At 44.8% G+C, this 22,272-nt stretch overlaps 1 protein-coding gene across 1 annotated transcript in view; it reads right to left on the bottom strand.

Annotated features, from left to right (window-relative positions):
* NOL6 (nucleolar protein 6) overlaps positions 1 to 22,272 on the bottom strand; it is a 530,178-nt gene that overhangs the window by 467,809 nt on the left and 40,097 nt on the right. Inside the window, exon 2 of the mRNA XM_085628873.1 lies at positions 5,007 to 5,240. Coding sequence (XP_085484999.1) covers positions 5,007 to 5,240 — 234 coding nt within the window. The remainder of the gene's footprint in view (positions 1 to 5,006; positions 5,241 to 22,272) is intronic.

The following is a 22,272-nucleotide window of genomic DNA, read 5'->3' as shown; positions in this document are numbered from 1 at the left end:
AGAATGGAGGGTAAAGTGTTTATCTTTATATCAGTGTACGTCCCGCCTGGGTTACAAGCCACCACATTTGCGGACCTGGGGCGCCTCCTTCTGGACCTTCCGAGTGGCCTGCTGGTGGTTGGAGGGGATTTTAATGCGGTAGCCTCTGGGTCTATGGATCGCCATCCCCCTAGGGACCTCCCCCGGGCACAGGCGTGGCTGCCCGGCCTTCTGGACACGCTGGGCCTGGTGGATTGCTGGCGATTAAAGCATCCTGCATTGCGACAGTACACCTTCCACTCGGGTGCCCATGGTAGCCTCTCGCGGCTTGATTACATCCTTGTCCCGGCGGCCCACGCAGGGAGGGTGGGGGAGGTGCGCCATCTGGCGCGGGGTATCTCAGACCACTCCCCATTGTTGTTGCATCTCGATGTCTTCCCGAGGGGGGATGGCAGGGTGGCCCCAATCAATGCATGGTATTTGCGCGACCCCACCATTCGTGCTGATTTGATCAAATCCCTACAGCGATATTTCGATGAGAATGTGGGGTCGGTCTCTTCGGCCATCTCCCTGTGGGAGGCATTCAAGGTAGTCCTTAGAGGGGAGGCCCTCTCCTTTATCTCCCATGCCCGGCGGCGCGAGCGGGAGGAGGTGACCCGGGTAGAGGCCGAGATTGCAGAACTGGAGGGTGACCTGGGAAGCGGGGTAACAGACGACAAGTTGCATGTTCTACACCTAAAGCAGGCGGCCTATCGGGCCCTCGTCACGGAGGCGGCCAGGGGCCTCAGTAGAGAGCAGCAGGGGCGATTGTATGATGTGGGTGATAAGGCTGGCAAATTGATTGCGTGGTTGGATAAGAGGGAGAGAGCGAGCCGTGTGGTGCCTTTGATTGAGAGTGTTGATGGTGCGTGTGTCACTGAGCCGGAAGCCATTGTCTCCTGCTTCGCGGATTATTTCCGCGAAGTCTACTCCCCGGTTTCCCCCTGCTCGGAGGCAGACTCCCATGCCCTGCTTCGGGACATCGCACTGCCCTCCCTAACGGTGGAGGACAGGGATTCGCTGGACGCCCCTCCCACCTCGGACGAAATTGCCTTGGCTATTCGCTCGGTTGCATCCGGCAAGGCCATGGGCCCCAATGGTATTCCCATCGAGCTCTACAAGCTACGCCCGGATGTGTTGGCGCCCCACCTGCGCGCGATGTTCCTGGCGGCCCACTCGCGGGGTTCCCTCCCGCCGGACCAGCGTCTAGCCACAATTGTGGTGATCCACAAGGAGGGGAGGCCCCGTGAACGGGTCACATCCTATAGGCCGATTTCGCTTTTGAACGCGGAGCCCAAAATCCTCGCCAAGGTGTTGGCCAACAGGTTGGTGGGCGTGGTGGGCGATTTGGTCCACCAAGACCAATCTGGCTTTATACCGCACCGCAACACGGCGCTCAATTTGCGGCGCTTGCACGGGGTGCTCGCGCGTGTCCCATTTGTGCGGGAGCCGGCCATCTTGGCGTCCTTGGACGCCACCATGGCGTTTGATACGCTTGAATGGCCATACATCTGGGCGATGCTGGCAAAATTCGGGTTTGGCCCGGGTTTCATTAGCTGGGTCAAATTGCTATATTCGGGCCCATTGGCGCAGGTGGTAGTGAATGGGCGAGTCTCGGCCCCATTCGCGCTGGGGAGGGGTACGCGACAGGGCTGCCCCCTGTCGCCTCTCCTGTTTGCCCTGGCCCTGGAGCCCCTGGCGGAGTGGCTGCGGTGGCACCCTTCTATCCGTGGTCTCCGCTGGACCCCCGAGCATGAGGACCGTGTGTCCCTCTATGCTGACGATATCCTTCTGTATCTCGCCTCCCCGCGTAAATCACTGATTGTCCTGGTTGATGTTTTGCGTTCATTCGGTCGCAACTCAGGCCTGGTCATCAACTGGGCGAAATCCTGTGTATATGTGCTTTCCGGGGAGGCTCCGGCCCTACCACGGGACTGTCCGATCCAGATTGCCTCCCAAGGTTTTCGGTACCTGGGTATCTATATCACTCTTGACCCGGAGGCCCGCTATGAGCGGAATTTGTTACCCCCCCTCCGGCGTTTGAGGGAGGACGTGGTGCGCTGGCGGCGTCTGCCGCTCTCGCCGCTCGGCCGAGCGGCCTTGTTTAAAATGATGTCCCTGCCACGCTTCCTCTACGCCCTCCAGAATACTATGGACTTGGTCCCGGTACGCTATTTCCGTGAGGTGGAGGGCCTCCAGCGGCGCCTGTTCTGGGACGGGAGGCCGCGCATTGCTCTGGCTAAATTGACGCTCCCGTGGTACGATGGGGGGGTCGCCCTCCCTGACATTAAACGGTATTACTGGGCCTCCCAACTAGCTGCAATTAATCATGGCCTTTACGGGCCTGCCTTGAACCCGGCATTTGAGATGGATAAGATGCTCCTGCCCGGTGGCGATTACAATCGAGCGCTCTACGCTGGCGTGCCCGACTCCCGTTTGACGGGACCGACGCGTGTTATGGTGCGTGTCTGGCACGCGGCTAATGCAGCTATGGGGTGGAAGGACCGTTTGACCCGGGCGTCGCCGCTGTATGCGTCTGAGAGGTTGGGCTCCCTGTGGACGTCGAAGGGCTTCGAGAAGTGGGACACGATCGGAATCAGCACGGTGGGAGATCTCTGGACGAGGGGGGGATTCAAAACTTTTGAGACGCTGCAGGCGGAGTTCCAGCTGCAGGGCAGTGAGTACTTTCGGTACCTACAGGTCCGCCATGCGCTGGGCTCCGTCTTCCCGGATGTCGCATCCATTCCGGAGTCTTCCCCCCTGGAGGACAGAGTCCTAGATGGCCATGTCCCGGACAGCACGATCTCCCTCATATACAAAAAACTGATCAACGATAGATCGTGCCTGCTTACTAGTCTCCGCGAGGCTTGGGTTGCCGACGGGCTGGAGCTGGACGATGAGGATTGGATTTCCGCGGTGGCCTCTCCGAAAGAGGTGGCCATCCCGGCTCGCCTTCGTTTCGTCCAGCTCAAGATCCTTCACCGGGTTTACGTGACGGGGCCAAGGCTTCTGCGTATGGGTTTTGCTGGTGACGGAATGTGTAAGCGTGGCTGTGGTGCGTTGGCGACTTTCATGCATATACTGTGGGAGTGCCCGAAGGTGGAGCGATTCTGGCGTGGTGTGCATGAGGTCCTGCGTGTGGTGACGCGTGTTGCGCTGCTGCCTGAAGCGAGGAGATGCTTGCTGAATGTATGGGAACCGAATGACTATTCGGTCCCGCAGACGCGGTGGGTGACTCTGGGATACATGATAGCCAAGCGCGACATTGCTCAATTGTGGGGATCCCAGAGGCCCCCTGCGGTGTCGGCCTGGAAAGAGCATATGGATTGGTGTATGTTTCGTGAAAAGGTGGTGTATGTGGCGAGAGGTAAGCCTGGGGCGTGGGTGAAACTCTGGGGCCCCTGGAACGCCTACCGCGGGGGTATTTGTGAGCCACCACTGCTACCGGCTGCCTCGCCTGCTCCGTCTCCCTAGATGGCCCCCCTCCCTCAGCCGCGGGCGCGCGGTCCCCCAGTCCCTGATCTATTCCCATTCCCCTCTCCAGAGTTCTGCTGCTGGTTTGGATCCCCCACTTATGGAGCACGTGCTGTTATTTTGGATCGCGGGTTGCCCTGCGGGTGTGGTTTTTTGGTGTTGTTTTGTTTCAAGAAAAGGGAACCGTACTGTGGGCTTGGAGCTGTGTGGCCTGCACCATTGATTACTCCTGTTTCACTGCTCTGCACTGCCTAGAGACTTTTACTGTATGTGTGCAATATGTTTTTGTCATTCTAGCGGCCGGCCGGATGGTTGTAGGCCCATACCTGTAACTTTTACGAACTGCAATAAACGGTTTCAAAAAAAAAAAAAAAAAAAACAGTGATGTGCTACAACCGGTCAATGCACACAATTTCTTATGCGGTTTGGAGAAGTTCACGATTACTTTCAATACATGATCGGGAAGAATTTGTTGAAGAAAACAGCAAAGTTGGTTCACCGAGAAACCTTTGGCGAGCCCCTCTGTGAAAATATATGCAACAGTATCTGAAAACATGTGACTTTCAAATGTGTGACAAACCTAATAAGTAGCCAGGAAGTCTTGCATAGTCATAACACCATAACAATGTATTGCACATCAGAAAGTCAAGGTTTAAAACCAATCATAGTAGCTGTGCACAACTTCAGCAAAAGTCGATAGTAGCATCACCAACTTTGATGTGTATTTTTTGAGTTTTTTTTGCAAAATGACATGCATGCCTTGAACTCTACAAGCCTTGCGAAATTTGCAAACCTCAGAGGCCATTTTGTGTGAGCGGAATACTTGAGCACATTCGTATTCCTGGACCGAGCAGCTCTTATCTTGTGCTAAAGGAAAATCAATCATGTTCCTCAATAGTACCTTCTGTGTTTCCACTGAGATCCATCCAGAGTCCCCGCAATAAATCCCATTTTACTTTTCGTGTTAACTGCAGGTGGACAGATTGCCAACTCAGTATGCATCTGCACACTCCTAGCCAGGCTCATTTCATTTTTAAGGCTCTGCAATGCAGCAGAGAATTGGACTCACCAGAGTGTGTAATGGTAGAAGAAAGGTGAAGTTATCCTTAAAAGCTGGAAGATTTGAGCGATTTACCAAAAAAAAAAAAAACGGACAAAGTTGCATTTGTGGTTTCTATCTCTCACCCTTTAAAAGGGGCAATGTCTTTATACTTGAATTACAATTTTCTCTGCTGACCAAAATTCTTACCACTAAAGCTTCACAGGAACAAGTAATCCTTCACCACTTTCTCATACTTACTATTCAAAGTTTCATTAAGTCAGGAACATCAGCGAAACGTTTAAGACATAAAGCATCATCATTTAGATACATCAGAATGTGATCATAGTCTTTGCATAAAATAATGTCCATAAGGAACGTTGAAGGGAAAATGATTATGTTGAGTGGCATCCCTATAATGCTTAACTGCAGCTACCCCATCTGGCTGTATAAATGATGGAGCCTATTCACTCACCTGCATCCGGAGGAGGTTGGAGTGGAAGAGATTCTCAGTCTCCTTCAGTTGATTGAGCTCCTCATTGGTTGGTGGTTTGTACAACTCAGACTTGCTCATCTTCACTGGCCTAAGGAGCCCACTTGCTGTAGGGTTTTTTGTTTCTATCGATTTCACATTAACCTTTGAAGACGTTTGGTCCATCTCATCATCTTCCAGGTCATCCATCTGTTCTTCATCAACATCTTCTGTAACCTGAAAGTTGTAAAACAATTTCAAACAGGTTAAAACTTTATTGTTATTTTCACAGTGACAGACTCTAGGACATATGCAGGGAGCATACCACCTCCCCACCATCACTACACAATTTGTTACACGTTCGTTGGTAGTGAAAGGCCGAGAGAACTCAATGAGACACTTGCTGCGAATTACGGGTAAATTACATTTTCTTTTTTTTGTTTTTTTCATTTCAAAAGTTTTTATTGGTTGTTTTCTTTGCAAATGAATACATATACAATAAAGAGATCTAAACACATTACTAACAAAAAATTATGCATGAAACAAGATGCCTTAATGAATGAGAAGACCATAACATCATCAACAATTATACATTGCTTACATAACCTATACCAAGCACTTGAAGAGATAAATGAAGAGATATAAAGGCTTCCTTAAGGCTAATCACATAACAATGTCAAAACATAACACAAGAAAAAGAATAATTCGAACCCGCAATAATATATAACAAACATTGCTAGTAAGCTACTACATAAGTCCTGTAGTGACATAATTCAGGTAAGTCCCTTGGAATAGAATGGTTAGCCAAATAGATATTATTCATGTGCGGGCGGGTGGGGGCCTACCCATCGCTTTGAGGGAAACAGTTCATGGTGGTTTATGTGATTCTAAGTATATATCAAGGCTATTCCACATATGTCTGAGAGGGGGTTTCCACGGTGAGTTTTGGAGAGAAATGTTATCAGCCCCTCTGAGGTGGGGAACCAATTTAACCAGCATTTAAAAGACGCTTTTTGTGTATCTTTCCAGTTATTTAAGATGACCTTAACAGCTGCAATCAGGAGGAGACCTAATAGAGCCCTATCTTCATCGTTAATAGATTCCACCCTGAGGAAACCACATATCAGCGTAGAGAATTCCCATTTAAGGGAGCATGAGAATAGTTTAGCGACAAAGTCGAATATACCATCCCAAAAGGATTTTACACATTTGCATAATAGTAGCAAATGTGCAAGGTCCCCTGTCTCCTCTTTACAGTTCCAACAGCTGGAATCCTCACGAATCTTGTGTAGGTGTAGGCGAGCTGGTGTCCAATACGCCTTATGTAAGAGCCAGAATTTTGTCTGTGATAGGACTGGTAAAATTGTATTCCTGGAGACAGAGTTCCACGTCTTGGACCAGACTTCTTCAGAAATCGGGGAAGAGGAGTGTGATTCCCAATATGAGGTAAGCTTCTTATTAAGGCCTGATTGTTTTGGGCGGAGTAGTTTATATATCCAGGAAACTTGGTGACCCCACTTATTTATCCTCGCTACGTATTGTAGGAGGGAAGGGGCTGAGGACAGTAGTTTAGCTTTTGTTAATGCTACCTTTACTTTTAAAAAGTTGTAAAACTCTAGTGTGAAACCTTCAAATCTGAAGCTCTCGTTTTCTTATTTAGCTGTGCTTCATCCATGCTCACCTTTGACCTGTTTTCAGCCTGACTCTATCCTTGACACCACACTTGCATAAACATTAGGTCACGAATCTAAGTTGAGACATTTTAGGCTGCGTAAACATGCAAAGTCAGCGCAAAAGAACAGCTGATGTCTGCACTGTGGGTTTTGTGTGTATTTTAAACAATGATAAAGCCTTAGACAAAGTTTGTTCAGATAAGCCTATCTTGTTATGCAGCTTCAAGACGAGACAGTTACACAAGGCACCAAGGTTGTTGATTCTTATCGATTGTCCCATTTGTGTGTTCTTCCCAAAGCTCTAAGGCGTTTCTAGTCTGATTTTCCCTATACAAACCCATGTAACCATCGTTCAGTGTGTTCTATCCTTGGATATCTTGATGGTACTTGTTGGATGGAGACCCATTCATGAATGATTGAATAAACTATCCATGGTTTGACTTCGCTCCCCTGTCGATTCCTCCTTACTTGATAAGAACCCGTGGCAAAGTGGTGACCCCTGCACCAGCAGGTTATTAATTAATCTGTTCCACAAATTGGCGCCCGAGCGTGGGTCCCCATCAAGGGCTTGCAGTCGGACCGGGGAAGGAGATCAGGTCGGTAAGACGAACTTCGCTGAGGGGACCACCATCTGATGAGATTAGTATTGCTCGTGGTTCAAGGTGATTTTTCACCTCTCCAACTCTGATCTTCCTGGCGGCTGCTAGCCTTGACTGGGGCCTTCAGTCAGTGATTTTCTTTGGATCAGGGAGGATCGACAGGTGGGAGGCAAAGACTACGCATGAGGTAAATCTGTATTGAACCGGTTCATTTGGCGTGGATCTGTTTGATCTTTGCTTGACTTGGTAATCGTCTTGACTTGGTATTTGATTGGTAATCTGTTCGGAATTTGGTAATCCGTTTGGACTGTTTAGAATTTCGAAACCTAGGTTCCGTTTAGTATTTTGAGATCTAAGTTTTGTTTTGAGACTTGCTATTTGTTTTGACTAACATTTTTTCTTACAGGTAATGTGAGAATATTTTTTATTTCTCTCTGTTTTTAAGTTATTTTTAATCTTATATAACATGACTGTGTTTAGTACCCTTTGAAAGTTTTGTTGTTGCTGCTGCGATAAGCAGAGCATTTTGGAAGCAAGTCAGCCGGCGCCACCAGAAGGTACGCCAAATTTTGAGATGTACATCAAATACGGTATTTGTCCCATCATGTATAATACATTGTGAAACAAATATACGAAAGGGGATCCCCAGCTGAGATGGCCATTAGAGGGATCTATGGACCATCACAAACTCGTATTTAGAGAATCAATTGTTTTTAAAGAAAGTTAGGCCAGCTATGTTTGACAGTTTGCGTATGTGGAGGAAAGAAGTGAAGGAGCGGCAGCTCAAGACAGAGAAGGTACAAAGGAAACAGGAAAGGAAGACAGAGTATCAGAAGTATAAGGATTCGAAGGATAAGGACGTTCAGGAGAAAAAGGAATGTTTAGATAGAGAGCATAGATTATTAATATCTAAAGAATATATAGTTAGACCAACAGTAGCAGTAGAGGTCCACCAAGAAGATGTGGATTCAGATATTGATGGATTGTTGATAGAACGACCCCCACCCCCATATGTAGCAACACCTCTTCCCCCTGGACCCCTAAATATCACCACCCTTGTACCCCCGGCTACCCCTCCTTTGCCCTTGGTTGTCCAGCTCCCTATTTTCCAACCAGTGCCGGTACATTCTTTACCCCCTCCAACCCAGGCCATTGCACCCCCACCCCAAGCCTCTGGGCCTCCACCTCAGTCCACTGCATTTGAAATGACTAATGATTCTGTGGTTTCTGCATCTGTCCTGACCCCTCAAGTTCTTCGCTCTACTGTCTCTCAGTTTCGTAAGGATGCGATAAATTTGATGGTATTAAATTGGTTAAGTGATCTAGAAATGGAAGTAGAAGAAATGATAGATCAGATTCAGGATTTTTCTGAAGGCGAGCTTCTTTGTCTTATAAATGAGCTTTCTCATCAACTTATGGTTCAGTGGGAGAGGACTACAAGGCGACATGGCCCAGATGATGTTAGAGCAATTAATAGACAGTTTCAGATAGGGGCCTTCCCTGTAAAAAGAATTAACACAGCCATAGCAACGATAATTGGATACTGTAATGAGCTCTCTTCCTCTCCCCGAATAAGACCAATGATGGAAGCTGCGCCACAGTTCATTCCTGGAAGAGGAAATGCAGACGATGATGACCCAAATAGTGCTAATGCTAGAGCCCATTTTTTGTACAATTGGATATATGCACCTTGGAAAAGGAAGGCTGTACTCACTTTAAAAGCCTCTTTACCTGACATAAAGAAAAATCCTAGGGGATTTTATGAAGATGTACAGGCAGCCATTGATTCTTGTATCAAGACCTTAGCAGATATTGATATGTTTTTTGGTATGATACTGCCACCAGATATGTGGTGACTTACCCGGAAACAGGATCATGTTGATTTGGGAGGAGATTGGACTGCCATCTTAGCAGCTGATAGGGATAGGAAACCTAGTCAGAAACATAGTCAGCTTACACTGGATCTGCCTGGTAACATACTTACTTACATAAAAACGATAGTCCCAGCCAGAAAAATAGATTGGGCACTCCTTACTGCTTGTAAACAAAAACAGGGAGAGGCCGTCCCTGATTTCTTTACTCGCTTTGAGGAAGTGTTCCATGATTTTAGTGGACAAGATACATCTACACCTACAGGTGCACTTTTATTTGTAGATAGATTTATGGGAAATTTTCTTCCTGAGATATCAGTTCGCTTAAAGAACTCTGAAAGTACATGGGCTTCAGTGACTCCAAAAGCTATATTAGATATGGCTCAGTATTATCAGAATCAGGTTACCACTCATCAAGAACGAAAAGAAGGAAAATTAAAAGAATTGAAAACTAAGGTGATGATGGTTCAGGCCTATGGACCACAAGGTCGAGGCCGTCGCCAAAATTATGGTCCGAATTATAGACAAATGCCTCCAGTAGGGCCACCGCATAGACAAACTCCACTGGGACTTGATCAATTTGCTTATTGCAAAGAGAAGGGACATTGGCATTCTGAATGCCCTGTTTTAGCAGCTGGTGGAAGAGGACAAGTGACTAGTAATCGAGGGACTTCAGCTCCCCGACAACAGTCACAGCAGGTTCAAGCTCCAGAGAGGGATAGGTCAGGAAATTATTTTGATCAGCAAAATAATCAATATTCTTTGGAGGATTGGGAATCAGAGGAAACAGTGGGAACACATTTTGCCTAGGACAGCGTAGGACAAGGAGGACCAGTTGAGATACCTGTAGATCAGTCAGGGTCCTATATAACAGCCACCATACGTGGGCAGGATCAGAAATGTTTAGCGGATACAGGGGCAACACGTGGAGCGATATCTCAGAAACTGGTCCCTGGGGCACCCTTGTCTGGCCAAGTGATCACATCGATAGGGTTTGATGGAACACCAACTCCTAGCCGTGTATCCCAAAAACTACCTTTGCAGGTTGAGAATTTTATCACTACAGCCCCCTTTTTACTTCCCCCACATGCTCCAGATAATCTGATGGAACTTGATCTTTTCAAATATTTCCATGCTACTATACATTGTTCCCCATCTGGAGAACGTGTCATTTTTGGGGAAAAGGCATTACCGAAACAATATAATTTTTCTGTATGTTCGGACCTTGATTCTGTCCCTTCATGTGTTTGGGCTACTACTGACACAGATGTGGGAAGAATGGATATTTCCCCAGTAAATATACAGGTTCGGGAGGATGCTTCCTTACCAAGGGTCCCGCAATATAAAATATCAAAAGAAGGTGAAGATGCATTGATGTCTATCATTGATGATATGATATGTACAGGAGTTGAGGAAGTTTCTTCTAATGTATGCAATAGTCCCATTCTCCCCATTCTAAAACTGAGCGATGGAACAGGGGATAAGATTTACAGATTTGTGATTGACTTGAGAGAAGTCAATAAAATAGTTATCCCTCAATATCCTGTTTCTCAGATATTACGACTTTGTTGACATTAATTCCATCTACAGCTACTGTATTATCGGTCATTGACCTTAAGAATGCCTTCTTAAGGTCAATGACCGATAATACAGTAGCTGTAGATGGAATTAATGTCAACAAAGTCGTAATATCTGAGAAACAGGATATTGAGGGATAACTATTGGCTCTCTTGATGTATAGGAATAGAGAAGAATGCCTTCTTCTCTATTCCTATACATCAAGAGAGCCAATATCTTTTTGGATTTTCATTACGGGGCCGCTCATTCAGATTTTGTAGGGCTCCACAAGGCTATTCAGAAAGCCGTAGCATTTACAGTCAGGAACTTAAGTGACAGTTGGATGAACTTCTTTTGCCACCAGGAGTAACACTGGTGCAATATGTTGATGACATTTTGCTTGCCGCAGACACAGTTGAGCATTGTAAAGAAGCCACTCTCTCTCTATTGCATCATCTTGCTGTCAACGGACATCAGGTCTCTAAAAATAAGTTACAATATTGTCAATCTGAGGTCACTTATTTAGGTCACCTCTTGTCTAAGGAAGGTCACACTCTGAATAAAGACAGGATTGAAACTATCCTACAAATTCCTATTCCAAGTACCCAAAAAGAAGTCAGGGCACTTATTGGTGTTACTTCCTACTGTAGACAGTGGATTCTAAATGTCTCCCTTATTATCAAACCTCTTGTCTCTTGTTACCAAAGACACTCCCTCTCCTCTACCATGGACATCTGAATATCAGGAAGCATATCAGCAGCTCCGTGCATCCCTTTGTTCTGCTCCAGTGTTAGGCACTCCAGATTATGCAAAACCTTTCATACTATATGTACACGAGAGAGAAGGATGTGCATTGTCAGTTTTGACACAATCATATGGTAATAAGCATCGTCCCTGTGCTTATTTTTCAGCTGTATTAGACCCAGTGGCCAGGGGACTCCCAGGTTGTCTCAAAGCAGTTGCTGCCACAGCGATTTCTATACACCAATCTGAAGGGATAGTGTTGAACAACAAGCTTATGGTTGTGGTACCCCATTCGGTAGATGCACTCCTGAATCAGACTAAAACACAGCATTTGACTAGCGCTAGACTTACAGGCTACGAACTTACACTTTTGGCACCTTCCATCACACTCAAGAGATGTTTAACATTGAAACCAGCTACATTGCTTCCTTTGCCAGCTGAACAGGCGAGATTTGCATGATTGCATTTTCCTAACAGAAGAACAGACTAAGGGAAGAATAGATCTAAAGGATACACCTTTGTTAGACCCTGAGGGAGAACTATGGGTGGATGGCTCTTGTTTAAGATTGCCTGATGGCACCACCTCTGCATTCTATGCCATTACCACTTTACAGACTGTGGAAGAGACAGCCCGTATCCCACAAAAATCTGCCCAAGCAGCTGACCTCATTGCGCTTTTGAGGGCTTGTGAACTTAGTGAAGGATTTTAAGAGTGAATATTTATACAGACAGTCAGTATGCATTTGGTGTGGCACACAATTTTGGCAAGCTCTGGAAGGAACGGGGATTCCTAACCTTCCATGGCTCTAAAATACAACATGGTGAATTGGTAAACAGTCTTCTTACTGCTTTGACATTGCCAAAGAGTGTAGACATTATCAAATGTAGAGCCCACAAGAAAGTTACAGACAGGGTGGGACAAGGAATTGCTTTTGTTGACGAAGTTGCACGAGAAACCGCAAGTGCACTCGCAAGTAAGATGTATGTAATACGATCCCAAGCTGAAAGATGGGAAAACATGTATACAGAGATTAAGGACATACAGCAGTCAGCCACTGAACAGGAAAGGGCAGAATGGCAAAAGGAAGGAGAATTAGATGATGAGGGATGTAGGAGGTCAAAAGACATGTTAAAATGGAAATTGCCCTATGCCTATGTATTGCCTTTTGTGACTATGGCTCATGGACCTGCTCATGTTAGTGCCAAAAACATAATTTCCCAATTGAATCCAGTCTGGGATAGTCCACTCATCTGGAAAACGGCTGAGCATTTGACTAACATTGTATAATCTGCTTACAGCACAATCCTGAGAAGGGAGTATCAACCACTACTGGTGGATTTTCTCCACCTCAGGTTCCCTTTGAAGCACTCCAAATGGATTATATTCAGCTAGAACGCTGCAACAATTTAAAATACATACTAGTTGTGGTTTATTCCTTCAGTTAGTGGCTGGAAGCCTATCCCACCAAAGATAAACACAGTCTTGACAACAGCTAAAGTTCTATTAAAAGAATTCTTCCCCCCGTTTTGGGGTTTGTAGAGTTTTATGGAGTGACAATGGCCCCCACTTCACTGGCCAGATAATCGAATACCTAATGAAGGGTTCGGGGGTAAAACAGAAGTTTCATGCTGCTAATTATCCCCAGGCAGCGGGTTTAGTCAGACCCTCCAGGATTTCGCGATTTCGCGGCTTGCCGCGAAATCGGCACTTTTGTAAAAATGCCGCGATTTTTACAAAAGTGCCCGCGAAATCGGCACTTTTGTAAAAATGCCGCAATTTTTATAAAAGTGCCTGCGAAATCAGCAATGTACAACCTTACCGCAAACTTACCACAACCTCACCCAAACATCATCTTCTCATGTGTCCTCTCCCCTCTCCACCTCACCCATTCATTACCATGCTTGTTCATGTTTGCAGATGTACGCTTCTGTGGGTACTGGGGTTCCTTACTACAAATGTTAGCACCATAACTTTAAAAAGATTCCAGCGGTGATCCTGAAAACTTGACACACTATGCCTGACGTACCCTGCAGAGCTGAACGCAGGCTTTCGATAAGGAATACAAGTTTGACATAAAACACTAATGGCGGTCTCCACTTTACTCCAATTAAATAGCCACATTATTTCCCTCAGGCGCTTGATTCCTCCTGGGTGGTGAAGTCGAGCACTCAAACCTTACCCTAAGCGGTGGCAGGGGGTGAAACACACATACAACATGACAAATAGACCCCCAATAAATTTGATGTCCAGCCAGTGCTAGACTGCAAAAAAGATTAGAAGTTTTATTTACAGGTAAATAAAAATAGCACTTAAAATATGACGCACAAATCAATCAAGCACCTTCTAACACCTGTGGCCGACATTTAAATTAAAACATTTTATTACACTTTCATAATAAGCGATTCAGTTTTACATTGACTTTACAACCAATGCCATCTTTTGTGGCTTTGCTCAGGTGAAATCGGAGAACATCGACTCTCTTAGTACTTTTTACTGCAATATTTACAAAATATGGCAGAGGTGTCATACAAAAATGATACATCTTATTATGAAGAGCCTGGATCTCAATGTCTATTGAATCTGGGTACAACGGGGCAGCTCATAGGCTGGTGCCCCAATTGCCGAGTTTCCAGTTATAACTGAGCGAAATTAAATAAATGCGCCTCAACCCAACTCCAACAAGCATTTGCAATGCAATAGGTCTCGCATTTACGCGACTTTAAGCAATTGGCATTGTAAATGACTATGCCTTTTATTTATGTTTTAAAAACGAAAACAAAAATAAAAAGCATTATCATTTGCAATGTCCATAGCTCAAACTCGCGTAAATGCGAGACCTATTGCATTGCAAAAGCTTGTTTTAAGAGGCAAGAGAGAAAGGACTGTCCGGGAGCTCAGCCTCGTCGCCTTAAAGCAGTTCAGCATATTGTGCAGACCCTCCAGGATTTCGCGATTTCACGATTTCGCGGCTTGCCGCGAAATCGGCACTTTTGTAAAAATGCCGCAATTTTTACAAAAGTGCCTGCGAAATCAGCAATGTACAACCCCTGAACCTAATCCCGTAGTCAATGATGTTCTGCCCCCACAGGCAGAGGCGTAACTTCGGGGGGGGGGGGGGCTGAATCTTTAAGCAATAGGCAGAGTGGAGCTGCAGGGGCTCTTAGAAGGGGTGAAACAACAGCGAGGCCTCATTAACATGCAAATGGCCTTTAAAAGACCTGTGAAGTGCTCGGGTGCGGCTATGTGTGTCCGGGAAGCTGTCCGGGTTGCCACACACGACGGGGGGGCTGAAGCCCTTTGTGTCCAATGGGTGTTGCGCGCCTGCCCACAGGGGTATCCAAAACAACTCCCCATTAAACTCTTCTCCCCTCAATCAGGTCACCTGCTGTCCATACAGTTCTGTGAGGTGGAGGCAGCATCTGATCTACTCAAGACATCTGATGGCCCAGCAAACCGGGAGCACCAGAATCATTTAGAGCTTTAAAATAAATGGGCAGTGGTAGGATTTCAAAAGGTTTGCATACTAATAAAGTCAGTTATTTTTCTCACAGTGGACCTTCTCGTATCTGCTCAAAGGGCCATGGCTTGTCCACGAAAGCGGTGTCCAGCCGCCCTCAGACTTTCAGGCGAGAAAAGGGTTAAGGATGTGCCAAACACCGAACCCGCAATGTGTCAAAAGGTGTGATAACTGCTACCAACCTATACTAAAGCAAATGGAGAATTGCATTTCCAAAGGGTAACAGCCTTCACCTGTGTGCTGCTTCCTCTGTTCCATATTCCAGGTTTCCTATTCAAAGTGGAATACTCTGCTAAAAGAGTTTCCATTGATTTAAGGCTGAAAATGAATGATTATGAGTAAAATAAAGTGCCGCAAAAATGCCGCTAAATTTCCATATTTGTGCCGCTAAATTTGCAAATCCATGCCGCTAGATCCTGGGGGGTCTGTTTAGTAGAAAGATACAATGCCACCCTGAAACTCAAATTGGCAAAAATTCAAGCAACAACGGGCCTTAAATGGCCAGATGCTTTGCCACTCGCTTTGATATATGTTCGTTCCATCACACACAGTAAGATTGGACTTTCTCCCTACGAGATAGTCTTTGGTAGACCTATGAATGTATGGTGACCCTCAAGACCGAATATGATTAAAGAAATACAGTACCCTGTTTTGAGTGACTATCTTAGAAACTTGACTGGAAAATTGTTTCTGATTCATCAGCAGGTGCGTGAAGCTATTCCAGACAAATCAGAGGGTTCGGCTCATAGTCTCCAACCTGGTGATTTTGTGCTCCTCAAGAACTTCCAGCGTTCTAAGAATCTGGAACCTCGTTGGAAGAACATCGAACAAGTGCTGCTGGCAACCCGAACTGATGTCCGTGTCACCAACAGACATCACTGGATACATGGATCCCACTGCAAACGAATTGCAGCAACTGTTCTCCAGCCAAAAAGCTGAAGTGATCTAAAGGACATCTTGCAGAAAAGTGTTGCTCCTCTGAACGAAGACACCCTGTTCCCAGATCAAAATGTGCCATTGGCATCAAGGTACGATTTACGACCAAGGAAGGGAAGGAGCAGATAAAGATACCGGAGGGCTGATTTTAATTAGTGGAAAGGTTCGGCTGCGACACGGTGGGATCACAGAATCGGCTGAACTAGGTTCAGAGGGGGTTGTGATACGTGTTCAGTGTTGCCTGGATTTCTCTCTGACCTGTGGTGTATCGATACCGAGAAGGAGACCTACAGAGACTGGGATCTAAGCTGCAGTTACAAAACAAAGACAAGACTCTGTGTATGTTGACTCTGATCATACTCTTGATAATCTTGGCAGCAGTTTTTTGGACAATGGAGAAAGTGATTCCGGCACGAACCCTATTGCCCGCTACTACTCCTGCCCCACAGAACATGAGTACTATACCCTTCCCTATCACGAACAAAAGCACCGCATTTCCTACCTCAACAACACTTTCATACAGATGTTGCATCATACTCACAACGGTACGAACACCACCAACTGTTGGGTGTGCGGAATGATGCCAGCTCACCAGAAAAAGGGAGGAACGCCTTTCATTCCCTTGCCATTTTCACATAACTGCTCCTGCAGAGCCTGGTTCGCACTGTTGTGGGCCTCTGATATTGCTAACATTACTGACTATGTTGTAGGAGGACTCAATGCAAAACTGAACAGTGCGTTACCCAGATGAAGAAGGAGATCCCCAAGCCAAAGGAACTGTATGGGAAATGGAGGAATATCACAGAGGGAATTCCTCCACCAGATATGTTTTCCCCAACACCCGAACAGCCAAGGGTAATGGACCTCCTATTATCGCTGTATCCAGAGCCCGAGCAGAATTTTGTGTGAGCAGTATTGGCCGTATTCCTGTGGGAAAAAGTGACTGTACAACAGTACTAAACATTACTGGAACAAATAACAGTAGTTTTTGTCCTCACATAATACTTACTTTATCTATGGAAACAAGGGATACTATAATTTGCCAATTGGTTGGTCTGGCATCTGTTTCGTGTCTTTCTTACTTCCCCCTGTGTTTTTAGCACCTACCTCTTATCACAAAGACTTGAAATTATTTAATGACATCTCTTTAAATAGGTTCAAACGGACCATAAATAGTGATGAAGTAGATCAGACCGATACAGCCTTGCAGCAATATGTAGATTTTAATTTGGGACTCTTTTTCTTCGTTGGTGCAGCCCAAAACAGTAGAAAGATTAGACACCTAACCCGAGTAGTACAAGCAGTAACTAATCAGACAGCAATGGCTCTAGGAAACATTACTGAAGAACTCCAGATTACAAGAATTGTAACTCTTCCAAATAGAATGGTGCTCGATGTAGTGCTTGCTGATCGTGGTGGAGCATACCGCATCATAGGGAGTAGCTGTTGTGTGTTCATTCTTGACCACGCCCCTTCGGTCTATGACGCCATTTCTAAATTACACAAAATAGCTGCAGAAATACATCAAGACCAAGGAACACGGTCCTGGTCTGACTGGTTACAGGGACTTATTTCCACTTGTGGTTGGAAATTGTTAATGGGAATAGCAATCATAGGGGCCATCTTTTTCACTTGTTGCTGCATTCAATGTTCCCCACAATATGTACAGCCTGTATAGCCATTTGTAATAGTATTAAACCTTCCCCAGTCAATGTTCATGAATTGAATAGAGAAATGATTATGCACACCGAAATCCATGAACAAATGAATATTAATGTACACGATTAATATATGTACTTCCTAGAATGTATTCAGCACAGCTGAAAAGGAAGGACTGTGAAACCTTAAAATCTGGATCTCTCGTTTTCTAATTTAGCTGTGCTTCATCCATGCTCACCTTTGACCTGTTTTCAGCCTGACTCTATCCATGACACCCCACTTGCATAAACATTAGGTCACGAATCGAAGTTGAGACATTGTAGGCTGCGTAAACATGCAAAGTCAGCACAAAAGAACAGCTGATGTCTGCACTGTGGGTTTCGTGAGTATTTTAAACAATGATAAAGCCTTAGTCAAAGTTTGTTCAGATAAGCTTATCTTCTTATGCAGCTTCAAGACTCGACAGTTACACAAAGCACCAAGGTTGTGGATTCTTACCGATGGTCTCATTTGTGTGTTCTTCCCAAAGCTCTAAGGCGTTTCTAGTCTTATTTTCCCTATATAAACCCATGTAACCATTGTTCAGTGTGTTCTATCCTTGGGTAGCTTGATGGTACTTGTCGGATGGAGACCCATTCATGAATGATTAAATAAACTATCCATGGTTTGACTTTGCTCCCCTGTCGATTCCTCCTTACTTGATAAGAACCCATGGCGAAGTGGTGATCCCTGCACCAGCAGGTTATTAATCTGCTCCACACTAGGGAATCCAGATTAAATTTAGACTGTAGGTCTTTGAAAGTAATGGGGTATGCGGAGTCTACCAATTGGTATGGAAAGAAAATACCTTTGTCAATCCATGCACTATAAGGTAGTGTACTCCCTTTAGAGAGTCTTATGATTTTCCCACAATGATTCTAAATTTGATTGTCGTACGCTAATGTCTAATTTTTTATCTAGTGCCAGTAGGGCATGTTAGGTATTCTTAAAAATAGATTTTGAGCAGCCGACACTCGTGAGATTAGAAGTAAGTAGGGCCGCTGGGGTCAGGCTATTAAGCAGGAGTTTCTCAATATGTAACCAGACTGGAGTATAACCCATGGGTGGGACAAACCAGTACAAGCCTTGTTTAGCTAAAAACGCTGTTTGGTAAAGTTTAAAATCTGCTAGGTTTACTCCCCCAAGGGTTTTGTCCAGTCTGAGTTTTTTCAGACTAATGCTGGACTTTTTTCCTTGCCATAAAAATTTGGAAATAAGAATGTCCAGCTTACGACGGAATTCCTCCGATAATGTAAGAGGGAGCATGGTGATTAGGTAGTTCACTAAAGGCGTAATCATCATCTTGATGGTTTCAATTCTCCCCCACCATGTGATGAACCTTGGAGACCATGCATCTAGAAGGTCTTTAATTTTCCCTAGAGTAATGGATTCATTCTGTTGAAGAGACTCAAGAATATTACTACCGAAGTCTATCCCTGGATATTTGATAAATCCCGGCTGCCCGAGTCACCCAGTATCTCTCTGGTGCAGTGGATGTTGAGAGGCTTAACTTCAGATTTATCCCTGTTCAGCTTATAGCCCTATGGTTTGCATCAAGGCTCTGACAGAGGAGCTTCGGTCCTCTGTGACTATAAGGATGTCATCCGCTTAAGCTGCCAGTTTCACCTGAAAATCTTTAAAGCTTACTCCTTTTATTTCGTGATTGTGTTTAATGTCCTGACCTAATGGCTCAAGGGCTAGGAGAAAGAGAGAAGGGGAAAGAGGGCAGCCTTTTCTAGTTCCTTGCTCAAGTGTAAAGGTGTCCGATAAAGTACCATTGATCGCGATACATGCGGTGGAAGCTAAGTACATAGCCATAACCATATTGATGAACGAGCTACCTAGGTTAAAAGAAAGCATGCATTGTTTCAGGAATGACCATGAGACTCTATCAAACGCCTTTTCGGCGTCCAAGGTGATGGCTATAGATGGTACAGGTTTCAACTTTGCTTGTTCAAGTATGTGACATAATAAGCGGGTGTTGTCGAGTGACATTTGGTTTTTGAGGAATCTAACTCGGGAGTTACTAATTAATTGTGGGAAAACCCCATTCAGTCTTGTTGCTAAAATCTTTGCGTAGATTTTGCAATCCACATTGATCAGTGAAGTTGGCCTATAACTTTTAGGTAAAAAGGGATCCTTCCCTTCTTTGGGGATGACAATAATAGTGGCTTCTTTCATTGATTTCCCTCCTTGGCAATGGTATTAAACACTTTTAGCAGGGTTGGTTTTAGATACTCTCCGAATATCTTATAAAAAGAAGCTGAGAAGCCATCCGGGCCTGGGGCCTTGTTACTTTTCAGGGATTTGACAGAGCTAGCTAATTCCGCTTCTGAAATGGGTTTTCCCAGCACTTCACTATCTGACTCTGAAAGGTTCGGTAGATTTAGAGATTTTAAATATCTGGCACACTCTTCCGAGTTTACTATTTGCTTATTTTTATAAAGAACCTCATAGAAGGATTTAAAAGTGTTCAGGATCTCCCTTTGTTTAATTTGGATGGTATTGGTGGAGTCTTTTATCGAAGAGATAGAAAACTGTCTCTGCTTGTGTACAAGGTAAGAGGATAATAATTTGCCCGCTCGGTTTCCTTCGCATAGTTTGAGGGCCTTAAATTTGTTAATCCAGACTCCCGCCCTTTTACTCACTATTTTATTATATTCATATTTTTTCTTAACAAGTTGGTACAGGATATCTTTATTATCTATCGCGTTGGCATGTGAGGTCTCTAGGGATTTAATCTCTTTTTCCAAAGCACTCAGTTCTGAATTTAAGTTCTTCTTAATTTTTGCTTTCATCCCAATGATTACCCCCCTGATAGTTGCCGTAAATGCGTCCCATAAGGTGCAGGTGTCTGTATCAGGGAGATCGTTGTGTTTAATGTATTCATGGATAGCATTCTCTATCTTCTCTTTGTCTGCTGGATCAGAGAGTACCTCCTCATTGAAGCACCACCGTTTTGTACGAAGTGTGGAATGAGTACCCTGAGTACACTGAGTTTGTACCAGTAGTAGATCTTACCTGTCATTTCATGTATTTAAAAGAACAGAAAAGAAAAAAAGACATACAACAAAAAGAAACCAACCACGTGTTTTTTAGCTCCAAATCCCTCCTCCCCCCACCCCTTCCTCCCACCCCTACCTGAAGAATTGGATGTAGGAGCTGCAACGGAAGGTCCATCACCTGGTAGCTGGGAGGGTGTAAACTAGATTATATCTAATCTGGAGAGCAGAAACTAAAATAGCACAGAACCCCTATTTGTGCCTTCCTTAGAGAATGCGACCTGTATGTAGTAAACACTGGTACAGACTGCATTGATAATAGAAACAGTGTGACAGACTCAGGTCATGTACAGTAATTCAATAACTCAATATAACAAAAACTAACATTTCAATATTCGTGGAGACCATAGTCTAATGAACCAACCCATTGTGTCTATTTACACATCTAAATCGGATGGGATGACATTTAAAACTCAATAACCTACGAAGTGTAGCGCATGTTGTAATGGTGAACTGCCCATTACCCACATTCAACGACATGTACACAACGGGCACTTTAATCACAGCATACTAAACTGCAACCTTCATAAATACACTAGAATCATGGCACTTGTGCAACAAAAACATTTACGTCAGTAAGCCTAGTGTAAAAACTGATACTATAATAACAGAAACCTCATTAACCAGTTACATTTGAGATGTAAAATTAAAATAAAACAGCTATTGTTGATCAAAGGATATCATGACTTCCTCTTGTTTAATGACCCAGAAGCGAGTTCCATTTCTTGTACAGGGGGTGCTTCCAAAAATCTTGCCAGATCTTTAGGATTCGTGAAAAAGTGTGGCTTGCCATGGTCAAAGATTCTAAATTTCGCCGGGCCAGCAAAGGAAAATTGGATATTTTTGTCTCTCAATTTGTCTCTCAGTAGAAGGAGCCCCTTCCTCGTATCCATCATCAGCTTTGAATAATCCTGCGAAAAGTTTATCCGATGGCCTTCCCAGGAGACTTGATGATTCTTCCTAGCAAAGTTAAGGATGAAAGCGCAAAGGTTTGGATATCATTGGTCGAGCCGTTTTCCTATTTGAGGAGTTGAACGTTGGAATCCTATGCGCCCTGTCCATTTCCAAAGACTGCTGAAATTTTATGCCAGTAACCATGGGTATCCAGGATTCCAAAAAGGCTCCGCATGACTCCGCTGCATCCTCTGAACCCTTCGGAATTCCGAAAATGCATATATTGCCCCTTCTATTACGGTCTTCCAACTCAGCTGTGTGTCTTCTAAGCTCGCTTGTAGTGTCGTGGAGGTACTTTATTTCTTTACTGGCCTGGGCGGCTACATCTTCCACATCACTTATTCTTTGCTCCTCATCAGTGATTTTTGAGTTAATTTTGTTCATATCTGCCCTGAAGGCTGTAAGTTCCAATTGCATGGTATCAGTGTTCTGTTTGGTAGATTTTGCCAGATCATGTACTTCGGCCAATTTTCTTAAGATCATGTCCATTGTACTGTTTAAATCCGATTTGGCTTTGATCGGAGAATCTGAAAATCGACGGTTCGGCTTTTGACTTTTTGGCTAGAGTTCTTGATTCTTTGTCTGCCATCTTGCGCCTGAATCTGAGGCCTATAGGGTACCTTGAATTGGTCAGTGTGGAGAGTATCCCTACTGATA

Source organism: Triturus cristatus, chromosome 2_1 (genome assembly GCF_964204655.1).
Source record: "Triturus cristatus chromosome 2_1, aTriCri1.1, whole genome shotgun sequence".
Classification (NCBI taxonomy): Eukaryota; Metazoa; Chordata; class Amphibia; order Caudata; family Salamandridae; genus Triturus; species Triturus cristatus.
This window is presented reverse-complemented; position numbering and strand designations above follow the sequence as displayed.